Source organism: Harpia harpyja, chromosome 4 (assembly GCF_026419915.1).
Source record: "Harpia harpyja isolate bHarHar1 chromosome 4, bHarHar1 primary haplotype, whole genome shotgun sequence".
Classification (NCBI taxonomy): Eukaryota; Metazoa; Chordata; class Aves; order Accipitriformes; family Accipitridae; genus Harpia; species Harpia harpyja.
Window position 1 is genome coordinate 82,866,137 of NC_068943.1, and position 16,806 is coordinate 82,882,942.

The 16,806-nt window shown below is 55.5% G+C and overlaps 1 protein-coding gene across 2 annotated transcripts; it reads right to left on the reverse strand.

Moving 5' to 3' along the window:
* Positions 1-737: 737 nt before the first annotated feature.
* LIMD2 (LIM domain containing 2) lies at positions 738-14,337 on the reverse strand. 2 transcript variants are annotated; one of them, XM_052785192.1, is made up of 5 exons: positions 14,069-14,337; positions 5,124-5,260; positions 2,454-2,498; positions 2,056-2,195; positions 738-1,521 (listed from the first exon to the last, which is right to left on the reverse strand). In XM_052785192.1, the coding sequence occupies exons 2-5, from the start codon at positions 5,163-5,165 to the stop codon at positions 1,362-1,364; spliced, it is 387 nt and encodes a 128-aa protein (XP_052641152.1). In that variant the 5' UTR covers positions 5,166-5,260; positions 14,069-14,337; the 3' UTR covers positions 738-1,361. The 2 variants fall into 2 exon arrangements, with proteins under 2 accessions (XP_052641152.1, XP_052641153.1); XM_052785193.1 differs by lacking the exon at positions 14,069-14,337 and adding an exon at positions 7,377-7,659.
* Positions 14,338-16,806: the final 2,469 nt, after the last annotated feature.

The following is a 16,806-nucleotide window of genomic DNA, read 5'->3' on the forward strand; positions in this document are numbered from 1 at the left end:
TTGTTCATATCAAAGACTGTTGCTCTGATGTGTGGGCTCTGAAAAGCCTAATTCCCGTAGCATTTGAAAGACGAGGGGTTCCTGAATGCTTACCCTTTCAAGCTAGTCTTACAAATCATGTGTGGAGGAAGGAGGTAAATAATAATTAAAAAGACTCACCTGGTTTCACTGCATTAGGCTCTCCAGCCTGCCAGGTCTCGTTGGGCTCATTCATTTGTATGGACTATGCTGTCCAAACATCACAGCTCAGCAGATGGGGTTGATCCAAACCAGACCTTGTATTGCACCAGTGAGCCCAGCTCTGATGCCGGTCCTGCCCATTGCGACGGCTGCAGTGAATTGAGCCGGCATCTGCTTGCGGAGGCAGGGCATAAAGTTTATTGATATGGAGGGGGGAGCGAGTAAGCCACAAAATGTATGCAGGGCAAAGGGGTGGATCTAATTCACAGGACAGTGAATTCCCTTAGAGGGTGGTCTGGACTCCATGTGGAAGCTGGCGTGCAGTTACAGCTGGGGTGTGTAGCTCACAGGGGAGTAATGCTGGCGTGCGATTTGAAATCCTGGGTTCAGTCCCCAAAGGACCAGTCTGCCTCAGTCGTAACATTACACACGTATCCAGGAATACTTTCTTGATCCTGCATGGGCAGAAGCTCTTTCCACAGTAACTGGGCAGTAAAAGGCAGACCTGACCGCTACCCCCACCTCCCCAGACCCCTGGGAACACAGGACAAGACAGCGAAGGCTCGGAAACCTTGTATTACAAAAATAAAAGAGCGCATGGCGCAGTGTCACGCATGAAGCTGCCGTGCCAGGCTCCAGCGCAGAACGTACCAATCAAAGGCAAATATAAAAAAGACAAACACTGTTAAACAGTCGTAGGGCAACATCCTTAAGGCTGAACAATCCCAGCTGAACTGAGCTGATGTAAACCAAGGACCCTCTTTATTCAGAGTCCCAGCAAGGCAGGATTGGTGTGGCAGGAGCTGGGAGCTCTGCTGTGACTTATAGGCTGGGTTATAAGATCCAGATCATCTCCTTTTCCATGGTGGCAGGCCTGAAACGTATGACCGGGGCTGGGGTTCCCATGGGGGCAAGTGCTTCTGGTCTGACCTCATCAGTAAGAGGGGCCGGCAGAGAGAGGGCTTCAGGTCTGGGGGCTATACCCCGGTCACCTCTGCCCTGTCCTTATGGCCCGTAGGACCCCTCTAAACATCGTCCAAAGAGGACTGGGCTGCCTCCCTTCCCTTTCTGCCCACAGGCCCTTGGGTCCCCTTTGCTTTACATCAGCTCAGTTAGCCCCTGGCTCAGCACTGCTCCGTGCCGTCTCTGCTGGGCTCCAGGGAAGGGTGGGCTGGTCCCACTCACGCCGACTTGGTCCCGCTCTCCACCTCCTTGTGCACCCACAGCTCCTTGTGCTGCTTGCGCCCAAAGCCCTCGTCGTAGTTGCCTTTACTCTTGAAGAGCTGCTGGAAGTGGGGCTTGCAGTAGAATTCCCCATGGAGTGCCGCATAGCTGCCCAGGCTGGGGAAGGAGAGCAGGGTTAGCTGGGCACGGGGACTCGGCCGCGGGTTGGGGGGGAGCGTGTGAAGCTTGGGGGCACCGGGATAGGGGAGGAAGGAGGAGGGAAATTGCAGGAGGGGGACCCTTAGGAAGGTCCAACTGCTCTCTTCGGCCAACTCAGGATGTTAGGGGCTGCTGAGGGGTCTGTAAAGAGCCCCCCCTGTCCTGCAGGGCAGCTCAGCCTTGGCTCTGGGTCATCAAGGAGGAAGCTCTGGCTCAGATCCATGTTACCTTGGGGCTGCTCTCAAGGGGTGGAAAAAAACCTCTTCTTCCATACCACATGGGATTTATCTGAGACTTGGGACCAGGGGGGCAGATAAGCCCTTTTTCTGCTGTGACGAATGGGCTGGGGGTCTTTAGCTACCCAGCAAGAAGAAGGGCTGTGATGGGTGGGTGCACGGAAGGGCATCCCCCACCCAGGCTAGGCAGAGCCGCAGTGACACCCATCCACCTCGCTGTCAGCAAACTCCGCAGCAGCCTCCCGGCCCGGCTCACCTGAGCTTGGTGTGGCAGTGCTTGCAGCAGAAGCAGGCGTTGTGGAAGACGAATTTATCCGCCACCAGCCGTTCCATGGGATAGACGGTTTTCTGGCAGGCAGTGCACATCTCCTTCACTTGTGCCTTCAGGCTGAAGGACTGGGCAAGGGGAGACCAAAGGGAGAGAGGATGAGGAAGAGTTTTGGGATATCCTGTGCCTGGCTCCCACCACAGCCCTCTTCCCTAACATCCATGCTGCCATTTGCTGGAGCATCGGTTGGCGTGAAGCAGCCCCATCTCCCCTCGCCCTCCCTGTACTGCTCCACTGATGCTGGGCTGGATTGGTGCTTGGGCCTCAGGCTTTCGGTCCTTCCCCCCTTGCTGTGAATCAGTAGGATGTGGTAAAATGGCAGGTACCTTGGAGCGCTGCACCGTGCTGCCTCCTGAGTTGTTCTTTGCCTCCTAAGAAGAGAAAGAGAAGCGAAATCAAAATGAGAGCCTGGACTGACAAACCTGGCGCTGAGTTGCGCTTAAGGAGGAGCAGCGGAGGATTGGTACAGGCAGCTGAGCTGCAGGACCTTGGGGCACGCCAGCAGCCTCTGCCTGGCTGTCACAGGCACATGGTGACCGTCTCTGAGCTCACTTGCCCAGAGGCCATGACCTCCATCCAGTCCTCCTGTGTGTTCCTTCCTGCACTGTGGTGCTTTTCCCAAAGTGAGGAGAAGGAAGAGAGGAAAATAGAAAAAGAGGAAAAATTGTTTACATATTGCAGAGAGGGAACTAGGCACCAGGAGGCTGTGGGACTTGCCTGGAGCCATGGGGGAAGAGCAGCTAGCTCTCATCCAGCACTGCTCACTGAGGCCGCTGTCTTGGACACACGAGCATGTCATGGCTTTATTTCTTCGGTGGCCAAGGTATAGCTGACCTCTTTTGTGGTGGCAGCACCCAAGCACAGATCCAGGAGATGTCACAGCGTAGGCATTGCAGAGCACAACCCCAGGGTGAGAACCCTCCCTTGCTCCCAGCAACCACTGATGAGTAGCTCTCACCGTTTGCAGGCATCGATTACTGCCCTTGGCTACTCAGTGCAACCGCCATGCATGTCCCAGCCCACGGAGGGCTGGCACTAACCTCTCAGGAATAACAACAGCAAAGCAGAGGAGCCCTGCTTCCACATCCCTGGAGGACAGTTTTGGGCCTGTGGCAGGTGGAGAGGGGAGGGAAAGAGCTTTGTAGAGCTGCTGCAGCACAAACCTCTGGCAAAACTCCTGCTGTCACCTGCTGACTTACGCATCTACCAACAGCAGCTCCGCTTTGACGCGAGATGCTGCTCCTGCTCCTTCTAGCCAACGTTTACACCACGGGGCTGGAGAGTGATAATTAACCCTTCTTTTGCTGGAGGTGCACAGGGCCTGTAGTTGGAGGGTGGTAGGCTGCCAGTTCCCCCAGAGCATAACTGGGGTGCCCCTTGCTCTCATGGAGCATGTTGTGCTGGTTCGCCCTCAGCAGATGTTTTGTTTCCGAGTTCCTCTGCTAGCCCCGTTACCAGCCCATCACGCAGGAAAGGCCTGCGCCGTAGGCAAGATCGAAAATCCTTCTCGAGTCCCCCACAGGCTCTGTGTGTGTGTGTGGAGGGCAGGAGGGGCAATGGGGCACGGTCAGAGCTGAAGACACGCTCCGTGGCGTTCTGCAGCTTGGCGGGGGCAGATGTTACTCGGACCCTGCGGCTGCGGGAGGAGCAACAGGGCTGAGAGATCCAAACACCGAGGTACCTGTACCTCTGCCCCCAGAATCTCGGAGCGGGGTCTCTGTACGCTTTCCCATCTGCAGCTGCAACAAGTCGTCTCCTCCCAAATCTCCTCCCCCTCACTTGCCCCACGGTCCTGCACTGTCCCCGAGCTGGCTGTTTGCACAGGCACCCACTGGGTCCCAGTCAGCCACCTGCAAAGTATTTTAGCCTGCCTTCGCACTGATGAAAATGCCCCCTTCTTCTTTCAAACGGTCAGGATCAAAGGGGTAAACATACTTTTAGCAAGTGTGGACCAGCCAGGACTGCTTTACGACAGACTGGCTCGCCCTCTGTGCTGTTCGTTCCCAAAGCTGGGGCGATGTGACCCCAGAGCATCACCCCACTGCCTCCTTGTCCTTCTTCTTGCTGCTGGTTTGGCTCTGCTTGGCCAGCACTGCCCCTTGTCTCTTCCCCTACGCTCCTCTTCCATCCCCATTCCTCCTGCTTTGCACTCCCGCATCGTTCCTCCTTTGTATTTTTGGAAACAGTTTGTCTAAGAGACGCACAGGAAACTCTCACTTTGCTGAGCTGCCTCTTCAGACGTTTCCCAGCTGCTCTCATTGACTGAGGTCAGGGACGTGATTTTCCTCTCACTCCCACAAGGCTGGGCGAGTAAGCCAAAGTCAACAGAGGGACATGGGCAGCAAGGAGACTCAGGCTGTGTAAAACCAGTTGCATCCCTCGGCACTGGTAAAACAACCGCAGGTGCTCTCCTGGGGGTTAGGTTTTAATATACTGTTTCCAGGCTCAGCTGACCAGTGCTAAGGAAAACGCTGCCTCTTTGGAGCTGGAATACATCCGTTCCCAAGGCTACAGGCAATCCACCGTTGCTCGTCACTTCTCGGCAGCCTTCTGGCTCCGATCAGGCACACTATCTATTTCATATCTGATATATCCTCCCTCGGGGAAGGGCCATATCCTGTCCCAGCAGGAGATGTTCTTGAGCCTTTATGTTTTTCCATCTCCAATCACTCCAATCCTAAGCAGCTCGCATGCTCTCAATTGTGATCACAGAAAGCCATGGAAACACAAACAAACAGACAGCAACTCGAGACAAGAGCAGGGTGAGCAGCTCTGTACGGACCAGAGCCTGGATGCTGGCACTGCAATGTGCTCAGCAAACAGCACCTTCTGCTGGAACATTCCTGTCCCTGGTTTTGTTGTCTGAGTAGCAGTGACCGTGCCTTTGATCACCCTAAAATGTCAGCCCGGAATACAGCTTCTGTACACACCCTCCATCCCTGAGAACCAAAACCCAGTTTGAAATTCCCATACAAACCGCAGGGGATGTTACGTACATGAGTTGGGGGTGGGCTGGCGGGTCCTGTGGCCTGGAACATGGTTCCTTCCCCTCCTCCGTCTGTTTAATCCTGAGCTTGAAGTTTGTGGGCCGATGTTCCCTGGGGAGGCGTCTAAGACAGACCTCTTGCAACACCTGGAAAGGAAATGTCAACAGGAGCGTGGCTAGTTTCATCACCCCAAACCCAGCAGCTGCACAGCTCTGCAGGAGCTGGTGCGTGACAGCAGCATGCTCAAAGCTTCCTCCATGGGGTCAGCGCAGCCTCTTTGGTCTAGGGCTTTCTTGAGGGACCCGAGAGATTTAGGCACACCAGACTGGACTGGCAGACAGAAGATGCAGGTCTGGAATACTGCTCAGTTTTAGGAAGCTGGCAGGTGACCTGGGGCACTGAGCTTTAGTCCTCTAGTCCCATACAAAGATATTGGGCTAGGATGGGAGAGGGCTGCTGGAAATGTGAGCAGAAGGTGTTGTGATGGCTTCTGCTCCAAACTCACGCATGGAAGGCAATGGCCAAGCCGTTAGCAGCAAGGCTACAACTCCCAGCCAGAGCCGCTGTCCTGCCGAGGCAGCGAAACCAGCGTGCAGTGTTTCACTAATATAGCCGCTGAAGAACTTGTGTTGCTGGAGCAAGGACTGTGATTTTAGTCTAATTTTAGCCCAGAAAAGCCTTGCTGAACAGAGTGGATCACAGCTCAGCAGAGCGAGTGATGGGGATTTTGTCTTCTCTGGGGAGCCCACGTTGCCTTTAGGCTGAAACCTGTAATCTGTGACCTCTGTGTGATGTGCTGAGTGCCTAGGAGAGTGAGTTTGACAGGTCTCAGACCAGTTTTAGTGCAGCACAGGAAAAAAACCCACCAGCATTGCAAATCACCCCTTTTGCTAAAAATTTTTTTAAAACATTTAAAAAAAAAAAAAGGCACTGACAGATCCTCGGGGGTTTTTCCCCATTGCACCTTACCTTCAAAACACCCATAAAAGATCAGGCTTGCTGAGTCCTGTTTTGAATATGCAAGAGAGATGTGGGGTTGAGCAAATGATGCCAACGGAGGAGCCGAGCAGGGAATAGGAGGGTGAAGGGGTGGCTGTGCAGCTCTGCAATGATGGGGATGTGCTGGGGGCTGGCAAACCAGCACACCCCTCCCACTCCTGTCTGGGGCTGCTTTCCTCTCCTACTGAAACCTCTCGTCCTCATATTGTCACCCCAAAAACTTTCCTGGTGCCCAAGGGCTAGGGTAGACCCTGAGAAAGCCCCAAGACAGAAGGCATGCCGGGGTGGAGGGCTTGGAGCAGGGGATATCACCCCAATGCCAATCTCACAGTGACATTTGCAAACATGCCCTGGGTTTGGGGGGTTCTTTAGCTGCCTAAAAAGTCCCAACACCCAGCAGCTGCTACCAGGCTTGCGTTGTGCGCAGCAAAGCACCCAAAGTTAGCGGCTGCTTTCAGAGTTGAGTTTTGCTCCAGGTCCTGGGCAGTGATGGGTGAGCTGGGCTCCCCCTCGCAGCCCTGGGGGGCTGGACGGCCCTCGTCGTAAACATTTCACAGCCTCATCTGAGAATATGGCTCCTATTTTACCTAAATCATTTCCCGTCTCCTCTGTGGTTTGCTTGTTATTTCCTGCTCACCAAGCGGGGCGGATGGCAGCGTGCAGGCGGCTGCTGCCGTACCTGCCGTGTGCCGAGGGTCGGGGCAGAGCTGGCCGAGGAGCAGCCCCTGTGGCAGGGGCTCATGGCCCAAGCCCACAGCCCCTCTCTGCCCCCCGTTCCCTGAGACAGGACCTTCCATCTCATGTCTACGGGATCTGTATGGTGCCTACAGCCCAGCACAGACCCCAGGGGGAACCTGACGAACCCAGAAAACCTGGCCTCCCTACCCCATGCATACTTATAATACGGATGCACAACCCTCCCCCTTTTCACCTGCTTTTCACCTTCTCCCCTGCCTTTGCCACAAACATTTCTCCAGCCCAGCTTCCCTTCCTCTTCCCTCACAGCTCATCTTCTTCTCCTACCCCAGCCACCTTTTTTCCCTCGGTTCAGTCTCTCCATCATCCCCCTCTTGCCCTTTCCCATAAGCACGCACTCCCTGGCTCTTTCCACCTACCATTTATTCCTTTGCTTCTCTTGCCCCCAAACCCTGTTCCCTTCAATGCCATCCCATTTATCCTACTCCATGGCTTGATGTTCTTCATCCAGCCCCATCCTCCAGGCCTCTTTCCTCTTAACATCCCTCTGCCCGTCCGTGCACATACCCTGCTCGCAGCCCCGTGCCCACACTCTCCCAGCCTTCGTTTCAAACGCGAGGTCCCCTCGGTGTAGCTGCCCTACAGGCATGTGAGTAGAAGTTGCTAAACATCCTTCCTGCCAAAGGACAGGAAGCAAAAGTAGAAATCTCAAAGGGGAAGGGTGTGCTGAAGTGATAAAGGAAACAGAACAAGTTAGAAACGGCAGGAGGGTTTCTAGGAGGCTCTCAGCTGCTGTCATCACTCTTCCAAGGAGGCATTAGTTCTGCACAGGATGGGATTTGAGCCCAAGGCAGTCAACACAAGCCTCCATGAGCAGAGGAACCCTGGTGGCACAGGCTTTGCTGAAGGACGTGCTGCCACACTGATGTTATGAAGCCTTCCCAATTGCTAGGGCAACCCTCCAGTGTGCAGCAGGGGGGGCTCGCTGATTTTCTGAGGAGTGCAGAGGGCATCTGTGACAAAGCAAGAAAGCCAAGTCCAAGTCTCCACAGTGGAGGCTGACCACCGTAACTGCTAGATCTGACTTCTCCAAACCTCTGTTCCCTGAGGCTCTTAGCCATCTACACAGCCCGGGAAGAGCAGGGCAGAGGATTGTCCTCTCCTGGTCATGCAGCCAGCAGTTGCAGGTATTTGGCCCAGGACAAGGTGAGAACCCCTTTGCCTTACAGCCTCCTCCTTACAGTTCTTCTTGCCTCTCCTGGGAGCATCTGATGGCTGGTGTGGACAAAAAAAAACTTTCTCCAAGGGATCAGGGCTTGTGCCATCTACCCAGGGAGACGGAGCAGCTTTTGATGGCAGCACTGGTGGCCACAGCATGGCAGACACAGAGGGAGGTGGATCCTGGTATGCTCCAGAGACGTGGCACCACAGCCAGCGGGATGCACTTAATGCCCGAGCTGCCAGCTCTGCCTGCCCAGGTCATCACCAGCAGCTGCCGGTCCTGCTCTGGGGGTTTTTTTGGTGATCTCAGCAAGCTGGTGTTTGACTCAGGACCTTGGGTTTGGAGCTCGTCTGGCATCCGCAGGGGTTGTTTGCCTGCTGCCGCGTGAGAGCAGCTAGAGAGGTGCTGCGGGTCTGTCTTTTAGCACCGAACAGGGAGCGGTTTGGGGTAAGGAAGGCAGCGTTCATCCCAGAAGCTCCTTGGTCGCAGAGCTTTTGCCTAGCAGCCTCTCCCGTTCCCCTCTCACCTTCCTGCCTGACCCTGGGGGGCAGATGTAGGGAGATGAAGCATCTGGGGTGGTCCCTCAAGGAAATTCCCCAAACCCCCTGACGGGGACGTGCCTCTGAAGCATCAGGACGGGTGCAGGGAGCCTTTCTCCCCTTTTCCCCCTTCCCCTCACCGGTGGGGCCACCCGGGCTGCCCTCGCTGCCGAGCCAGCCCGCTCCCAGCGGGCCCCCAGCCCAGCGCTGGCTAATGGCCTCTCCGAAAGCCGATGGGTTTCCGGCACAGGAAAGCAGCGTGACTGCGGAGGGCGAGAGGCCCCTTTCTGCCATATGGTTCCCATTAGCAGCCCTGTGAAGTGTATGTTTACTGCTGGGATCACTGTACCATTGCAAGAGGCTTTCCCAAAGGCAAAGCATGGCGTGGGGGATCCAAGCCCTTTCCTCCTCCATCCCGGGAGGACGCGGAGTATCCCCAGCAGCACAGAAAGGCACAGGCAGGGGCTCAACACTTCGGAGAGGCTGTCAGGCTTCTCCCCAGGGAAATTGTGGGCTAAGCCGATTGCTGCGGGGACTGATGTCCCCGACATCATGTGCAGGATTAGTGCAGCCTACACACACGGGACAGCCGCTGACCCTCCAGCTCCATGGCCTCTCTCAGCAGGACTGCGTGGGATGGAGATGAAGAGGAGCTGGAAGAGCCTGTCTCCCGAGCCTGGGAATCACCCAGCTCACTGGCCCCTGTTTCAGCAGCCTTGAGCCTCATGGCCAATCCACACCACGAAACAAAGCGTGGTGCGGAATTGGCGTCAAAGAGGCCAGCACCAGAACCGGGCACAGCACCGCCAGGGAACGGGGTACGGCATCCCCGGTGCTGCTTCAGCTTCTCAAGCATGGAAAGAGACAGCGACATGCAGTTTGGGGGGGATGACGGAGCGAGCCCAGTGGTCATGGTTCCAGCTTTAGCCATGGAAGACCTTAATTCAGCTTCAGATCTTGGCTCCTTCTGTGGCTTCGAGCCAACCACTTGACCTCACCAGTATTTGGGACCCAGGGCAGGTCCTTGATGCAGGGTGAAGGACTCCAGGGAGGAGCAGCCGGGCCACTTCTGTGGACACCACTACCCTGTTCATCAAATTTCTGGAGAGAAGCCCCACCACACGGACCTGTCCCTGCCTGCACCCCACGGCATGGAGCTACCTTCCACCAGCCTGCCCCACTAATCCGCTTTCTGTCCACGTTCTGCGCCCGGTCTGCCTCTTGAAAGGCTGCCAGTGGGCAGGAAATCTGCAGCCGAAATGCTGAAGGATGCTGACAAGGAATAGTTGTGGGGAGGAACAGGGCTGCCTTTGTCAGGGCAACAATGGAGGACCCGCACAAGCGAGGAGGGAGCCCGAAGGAAGCCCCTGCCCACCCGCTCTGGTCTCCCACCTTTGTCCCTGCCTCGGCTTGCCTCCCCTGAGGAGGAGGCGCACGGCCCTGGAAGGACCAGGGCCAAGGGGGACCAGGCTGGTCCCCAGCCCCTGCCTCCCAGCAAAGAGGCAGACAGGGCAGGAGGATGCTGCTGGGATTCATGCGTTTTCCAGAAGTGGAAACTGAAGCACGGAGCAGCCCATTCCTGGGACCGTGGCCGTGTTTAATGGCATCCATTAAAAATCATGGTCTGAAGGGAGTCTCTGCTCCCTGGGATCTCTTATCTTGCTAGGAGCTCAGATAGAGCAGACAAATGCAGCAGAAAGCCTGCTGGGAGGATGAGAAGAGCCTCTTTTCCAGGCAGAGACAAATCCTCAGTAGTGCCAGATGACAGAGAAAGCGGCAATGGCCAAAAATTGCAGGTTTGAAGGTTCAGGTTGGACATTAGGCAAAACTGCTTCACTGGGAGAAAGACTTGGAAGCTCTGCAGCGTGGTACTAATTAAGTGCAAAATAAACGTAGTGCAAACAAGCACAATAGGCAAATAGCAGTTCATGCTCCTTCCCTCCCCTTTTCAGTTTTTCCGTAGTCTCTTCCATAAACCATGTTCCACCTGGAAACCTCACCTTCTGGTTTCCCACATAAATGTAGATCCATTTACCATTATACTGGCATTATGTTCCTAGTTCTTCTCCCACCATAATATTTGCCTCTCAGAGAGATTCATAAAGAGTAATCACATTCCTTATCAGTCTTTTTTTAGCAGGAAAAGGCAATTCCTTTTAATTTGGTCTCATAAGGTGGGTTCTCTGTTCCTACAGCCACCTTGGTGGCCCACTGCAAGTAGGTGAGCTGGCCTGAATGCACCACACTGAAGGAGATCTCACACCTTTGTATTCTGGTACAAATACTTCTCTGCTACCCCTGAAAACATCTGGCCTGATGTGCTCTTCCTCTGTCACCTCTGCCAGAAATCCTAGATGCTCTTTCTTCTTCAGTGCCTTCCACTTGCCGAGGTCCCTCCAGCCTACAGCAACTTCATGTTGCGACTCCCCAAGTGCCTGCTCTGGCACAACTCTCCTTTAGCCATTTCTAGAACTCCAGTCTCACCTTCCTGTTTGCTGATCTGTTTTTTCTCACCATGGGCAGATCTCCTGACTTCTAAAGGGACTGTTAACAAGTTCAGTCCCTAGATCTCTCCTTGTGGAAGGATCCAAGCGTCCTCCCATTTTACTGTCTCTTACCTATCCTCTTTCCTGTCTTCACCGAAAATAATAATTTCCTTGGGGCACTGTATCAAGTGCTTTCCTTAGATCCATGAGCCTCTGTTGTTTCAGAAGTCAGTTATCATACCCAAGGAAGATACTGAGCCAACTTGACATGATTGGTGTTAAAACCACACTGCATTTTATTCTGCTTCCCAATACCATGTCTTTGATGAGTCCTCCAAAACCTATTCTAGAAAATCACCTTTTATTGTACTCTGATTAATGGACCTGTAATTTCCTCTTTCCCCTAACATAACCTGTAAATGTTATGTTGGCTAATCTCCTCTTGTGGAATATCACCTGTAAAAAAACCAGACTTTGGACTGGCGTTTCCTATGTGGATTAGCCCATCTCCCGAGCTCTGAGAGAGTCCCTCCTGAGAGCTTCTGCTGTTTCACCATCTGCAGACGCAGCAAGAGCAGGAGTTCTGTTCCAGGCACCCCAAAACACAGCACAACCACTTTCCGTGGTCCCTGCCTCCGCACCACCCCTGCGCGAGCTGCTGTGTCCTCCTGCGTTTGCTGTCCAAATGCAGATTGTGTCAAAAAAAAAAAAAGCCACCAAAATCACATTCATAGATTAAATCTCTCAAAAGATCATTCTTATTAAGCTGCCCTGTCTATTTTCAGCCTTCACCTCCATCCTCCCTTTTAGGACCCAAGATGCCATACAGCCCAGTATAGGATCTGGTGCTCTGCAAGGCCATGGGATTTCAGCGGAGCAACGAGTGTGCTGGGAAAAGCAAGCCCTGGAGAGGCACATCAGAGGTTGCTGAGGCTCCGTGTGTCTGAAAACCCTTGAGCTGGCCATATGGAGAGGGTTATGGGCACACCAGAGGAGTGAGAAATATGTCTAAAGTGTGCTTAATATTGATTGCAATAATCCCTTCACCCAGATTTAATGTTTTCCATTCCAGAGCTTTTGCTAACAGCTAGGTAAGCTCTGCAACACCCCCAGATGGCAGATAAAAATGACTTAACTGGAAAGTGAAAGGCGAACACCTCTGGGGGAAGATGGCAGCTGTCTGACAATGGACAACAACCATGCAAAAGCTGAGGATGGGCGAAAAGGAAAAGAAAAACTCCATCGCCATGTAGGACTGGAGGGGGCAGTTGTAGGCTCACAGGACTGACTCGCTGAAGGAAACCAGAAGAGGAACTCCCCTCCCTAATGAGATGTCTCGTGAGATTTTTGTTGACCAAAAAAGGTCAGGAACCTAGTTTTAAGCTGTATGAAAAAGAAGATGCATCCAGTCACTTTGCAAAGCCCAGGAGGCTGGTTCTGACAGACGCTCACTTCTTAACTGGGCATTTGCTTCTTGCAGGGCTCCCATTTAAAAAGGACGTTAATGCCGGAGCTGTTTCAGACTAGGCTTGATCGGTTGCCCTGCAATTATTTTGTGATCTACATTAATAATGCTGCAGATGTGCTGCTCCTGGCCTTAAATACACAACAGCTCAGCTGGGGCACCAGATGTCTTCCCTGCGAGAGCCCTCACACGAAGTCTTTGGTGGACAAAGCCCATTTTCCAAGGCATGATCCAGGCTACTGAATTATCATGTTCTTTCAAAACTAATGCCCACCTCATGAAAAAAAATCAGCAGAAAATCAATCAAAAATATGACCTACAAGGTAGCCTAGCTGGTCTCAAGTGATCCAAGGGGATTAGAAAGATCAGACTGGCTCAAAATATGGTAATTACAGCACCGGACTGGGACTTGGGAGACCTGAGCTTGATTCCCAGCTCTGCTGCTAATTTTGGGGTGACAGTGGATGAATAATTTCATTTTTTCAGTTCCTTTCCCCCCTTCTCCAATGAAAACAGAGCTGCTCTCCTTTGTGAAGCCCTAGGAGATCCCTGGCTGTTAAGGGTTATGTCAGAGCTCAGGGTATTTGTGTTGTTATTAAATCTCACAGTCATGCAACAGCCTCCCCAGGGAAGTGATGAAAGACCTGTCGCTGCAAAGGTTTAAAGCCAGGCTGGATGAGGCGGTAGGAGACACACCACTGAGAATTAACAGGCATTAATGAAGGGGGATAAGGGAGTCGGGATCTAACAGGTTTTCTTCCATCTCTCTTCTTTCTCATCAGCTTAATAAAATGGATCTGTCCAGCCCCCCTCCGGCATGTACTGCAGCACACAACAAAGAGGGAATTACAGCCCAAACGGGCAGCACGAGCCCTGAAACCCCGCACCCCAAGATGCCCACTGCAGCGGATCCGGCAAACACAGGCCTCCGCTCGCTCTTGTCCCCATGATATGCTGGGTGCAAGCCCCTCGACCCCCAGCTCATGCAGGGCACGGGGTGCTCACCCCCCGCCCCGCTTCAGCAGCATCGCTCCCCAACAGGCTCCTGGAGCTCAGACAGCGTCTCCTTGCCCCTGCCTGACCCCGGCGAGGCCACCCAGGGCTGAGAACAGACCCCCTTGTGTTTCCCCCCACCCTGAATCTGCTTCCCGCGACCGCCTCGGCCGAGCCTCCTTCCAAAGCAAAAAAAGTTCCCGGGGTATCTGGGTGGGACCTCCTCCCGGGGGGCTGCGCAGGTAGGGGGGATGAACCCCCCATTTGCTGGGTGGCTCCTGGCCAGCGGTGCTGCTTCCCGGGGTTCTCCCTGTCTTTGCATTCCTCCCTCCTCTCCATCCCTTTCTCCCCGGGTGCCTGCCTCTCTTTTCCCTCCCCACTGCTCAGTCTTGCTTTCTCCCCCAGCTCTCCCACCACAGAGCAGAGCCGCAATCGGCAGCAATCCCCGGGGTGGATGAACCCCCTCGCTCCCCGCATCTCGGGGACCATCATTGTCTCCCGCCGAGCCGCCCGCTGCCTCCCAGCCCTGTTGTTCTCCACGAGCGAAGGCTCACCATATGCCTGGGCTCCTCACGGCGATGCCGAGCAGGAGGGTTTCGCCCCGGTAGGGTGGGTCTGTCCAACGGTGGGTCTGTCCAGCCGTCTCTGATGGCAAGGGTGTTCTGGCTCCCTTTCTCCCCGCTGCAGAGGCCGGGGCTGTGGGAGCTGGAGTCGTTTCCTGCGAGCTCCCACGGCCGCCTCGCGAGCCCTTTTATCGCTGGGCTGCCGCGGTGATTGGCTCTCGGCGTCTACCGTCTTCCAGCCGCTTGCTCCTTTGTGTGAAGCCAACCTCTAACCCCAAACCTTCCCCAGCCCCTCTCTTCCCGGGCTCCCTCTCCCCAGCAGCCCCCAGACCCCCGCAGCCTCCCTGACCCCGCTGCCAACACCGCCGACCCTGAGAACTTTGCCTCCGCTTTCCTCCCCGCCGGCAGCGTGCGTGCAATTACCCCTCCGGCATAATTAGCTTTTGCCCAGCCTCTCCCCCCATGTTCTGCGTGTGCAGATGGGCTTCGCTCAAGACGTTGGACACGGCCTCGAGCTCTCTCAGCATGGCGCTAACCCACTCGTGTAAGGTTTCCTGCAAGCATCCCTGAGGATCCGTGCCACCAGGGTCTGCAAAAGCCAAACTCGCTCCTGCCCCCAGCCTCAGCAAACTGTTTGCAGAGGAAGGATCTTGTCAGGCAGCGGCAGGAAAGGGGCATCCCAATGCCCCCAGCTCCTAACCCCCCCCAGGGGGGCAAAACTGAGCCATCATGATTTCAGAAATCCAGGTTTTACTCCATAGAAAGTTGATGAGCCATGCGTGGGAGTGGTGCTGCGTAAGGTGGTCCGTAGATCTCCCAGGGCAGGTTCTCATGGGGCGAGCAAAATCGCTGCCAGGGCAATAAAGGCAGCTTCACCCGCACTGCCCCTGGGGTTTGGGACTGGGTGGCTGAAGTTTGGAAGGCTGGGATTTCCCCAGGAACAAGGCAAAATGTTAGGAATAAATAGGTTAAATATTAATAGTTAAAACCTGAAGGGAACTCGGAGGTGTTTTGAGACCAGCCAAGGAAGCTGGGATGGCCGTGAGCTGGCAGAAAAGCGGAGGGACCCTGTGGCTCTGAGGACTTCGCCTTAACCTCCCAAACCCTCCAGTGGGGGATAAATGGATGCAAAATATGAGATGGAGTGGTGGGAAGAGCTTTGATAGTGGTGATGCAGGAACATATATTCTTGTTTGGGCTTCTCAATGCAGCATGGTGCTGCTGGAAAGAGCCAAATGCCGGCTGGAGATGGCCCCAAGACAGGCCAGCGGCAAAGGCAGGTGATCTTTGTCTGCAGAGTTTGTCTGTAATTCCCCATACAAAAAAAAAAAAAACCCCAAACAATTAAGGAATTTATGGCGGTGTTTACTGGACAAGGAGACAGCGGTGATATGATTTACCACCTCTGTCACTCTGCATTGCCCAAATAGCATCTGTGATGAAAAGGCTTGCTGCCACCGAGAGCAAATAAAAGAGGAATTTGACTCGATAGTAAAATTAGCTGTTGCCAAGCAGATCCAGACCCAGCGACGGGGATGGTCATACATATCACGCAACAGGAGACTGGCAGGGCTTCAAAAGCCAGTGTCCATCTGGACATGGGGAAGAGCGGAAGAGCATCCAAGGCATCACCGCGCTGCCCCGAAACGAGGGCAGGCGTGTGGGAAGCCTCCAGCGAACGAGTCCTGGGCTCTGGGCGTAAATGCACTGGCAAATGGATCCCGTCTTCAGGCTTGGTCTGCCTCCCCTCCCCACAGCATCGTCCCGCAGGGACGGGGTCTGGAGGAGGAGAGGGCTGGGATCTCATCCTGGCACCCACCCGTGGGGGACGCAGGGTGGGTGCAGACCTGCGGCCTGAGCCCACGGGAGATCCCCCTGCCCCGGCGGCAAAGTCCTTCTTGCAGCCCCTCTGCCTGCCGCCAGAAAAGCCGCAGGTCCCCCCCCATACGTGCGCAGGCACACGTGTGCACAGGCACACGTACGCGCACCCACACATGCCTGCACACCCATACCCACGCACGCAAAACCACGCTAGCACGCTCACACGTGTGCGCGCAACCCCCCGTGCCCGCACACCTATGCGCACACAAGCGTGCGCACGCACACGGACACGCACACGCGTGTGCACGCGCACGGACACGCACACGCACGCGTGTTCACGCCCTCGTGCACACACTCAGGCCCCGCCATGGCGGAGCTGCACAGCCGGTGCCAGGGCTGGGGTCCTCCGGCCTGCGCCCACCTCAGGGTGGGCCTCGCTGCGGGGTGCTGGGGCTCAGCTCCTTTTCCCGTTGCTATGGTGACGCGGAAGGCCCCAGAAGATGGAGGGGGAACGGGGATGGGGACGGGGATGGGGACGGGGGGGCGGCCCTCGCCCCTCGCCCCTTATTCCAACCGCCCCCGCTGCCGGGCTCAGAGGCCGGGGGCAGGAGCTGGGGGACCGGAGGGGTCGGCTCGGCCCGGGCCCGAAGTACCGGGGGGGTCCAGGGAGTGCAGAGGGGAGCGGGGAGCGGCCTGGGGGGGTCCCGAGGGGCTTCAGCAGACCGGGACCCCCCCGGGGCCACCTCGGCCCCCCCCAGTTCCCTCCCCCCCGCCGGCAGGGGGCGCCCTCCCCCGGGGGCGCCGCTCTCTCTCCGGGGCCCCGCCCCTCCTCTCGGGCGCGGGGGCCCCCCCCCTAGTCCTCCTCGCCCGCAGGGGGCGCAGCGCGGCGCGGGGCAGCCTCCGGCGCC

What these genes read in the sequence shown, in the direction of transcription:
- LIMD2 (XM_052785192.1), bottom strand. Translation starts at nt 5,165, where the DNA reads ATGTTCCAGGCCACAGGACCCGCCAGCCCACCCCCAACTCAT. An exon ending in GCACGGTGCAGCGCTCCAAG is followed by an intron (nt 2,196 to 2,453) that starts GTACCTGCCATT and finishes CCCCTTGCCCAG; the next exon opens with TCCTTCAGCCTGAAGGCACA. An exon ending in CACTGCCACACCAAGCTCAG is followed by an intron (nt 1,522 to 2,055) that starts GTGAGCCGGGCC and finishes CTCCTTCCCCAG; the next exon opens with CCTGGGCAGCTATGCGGCAC.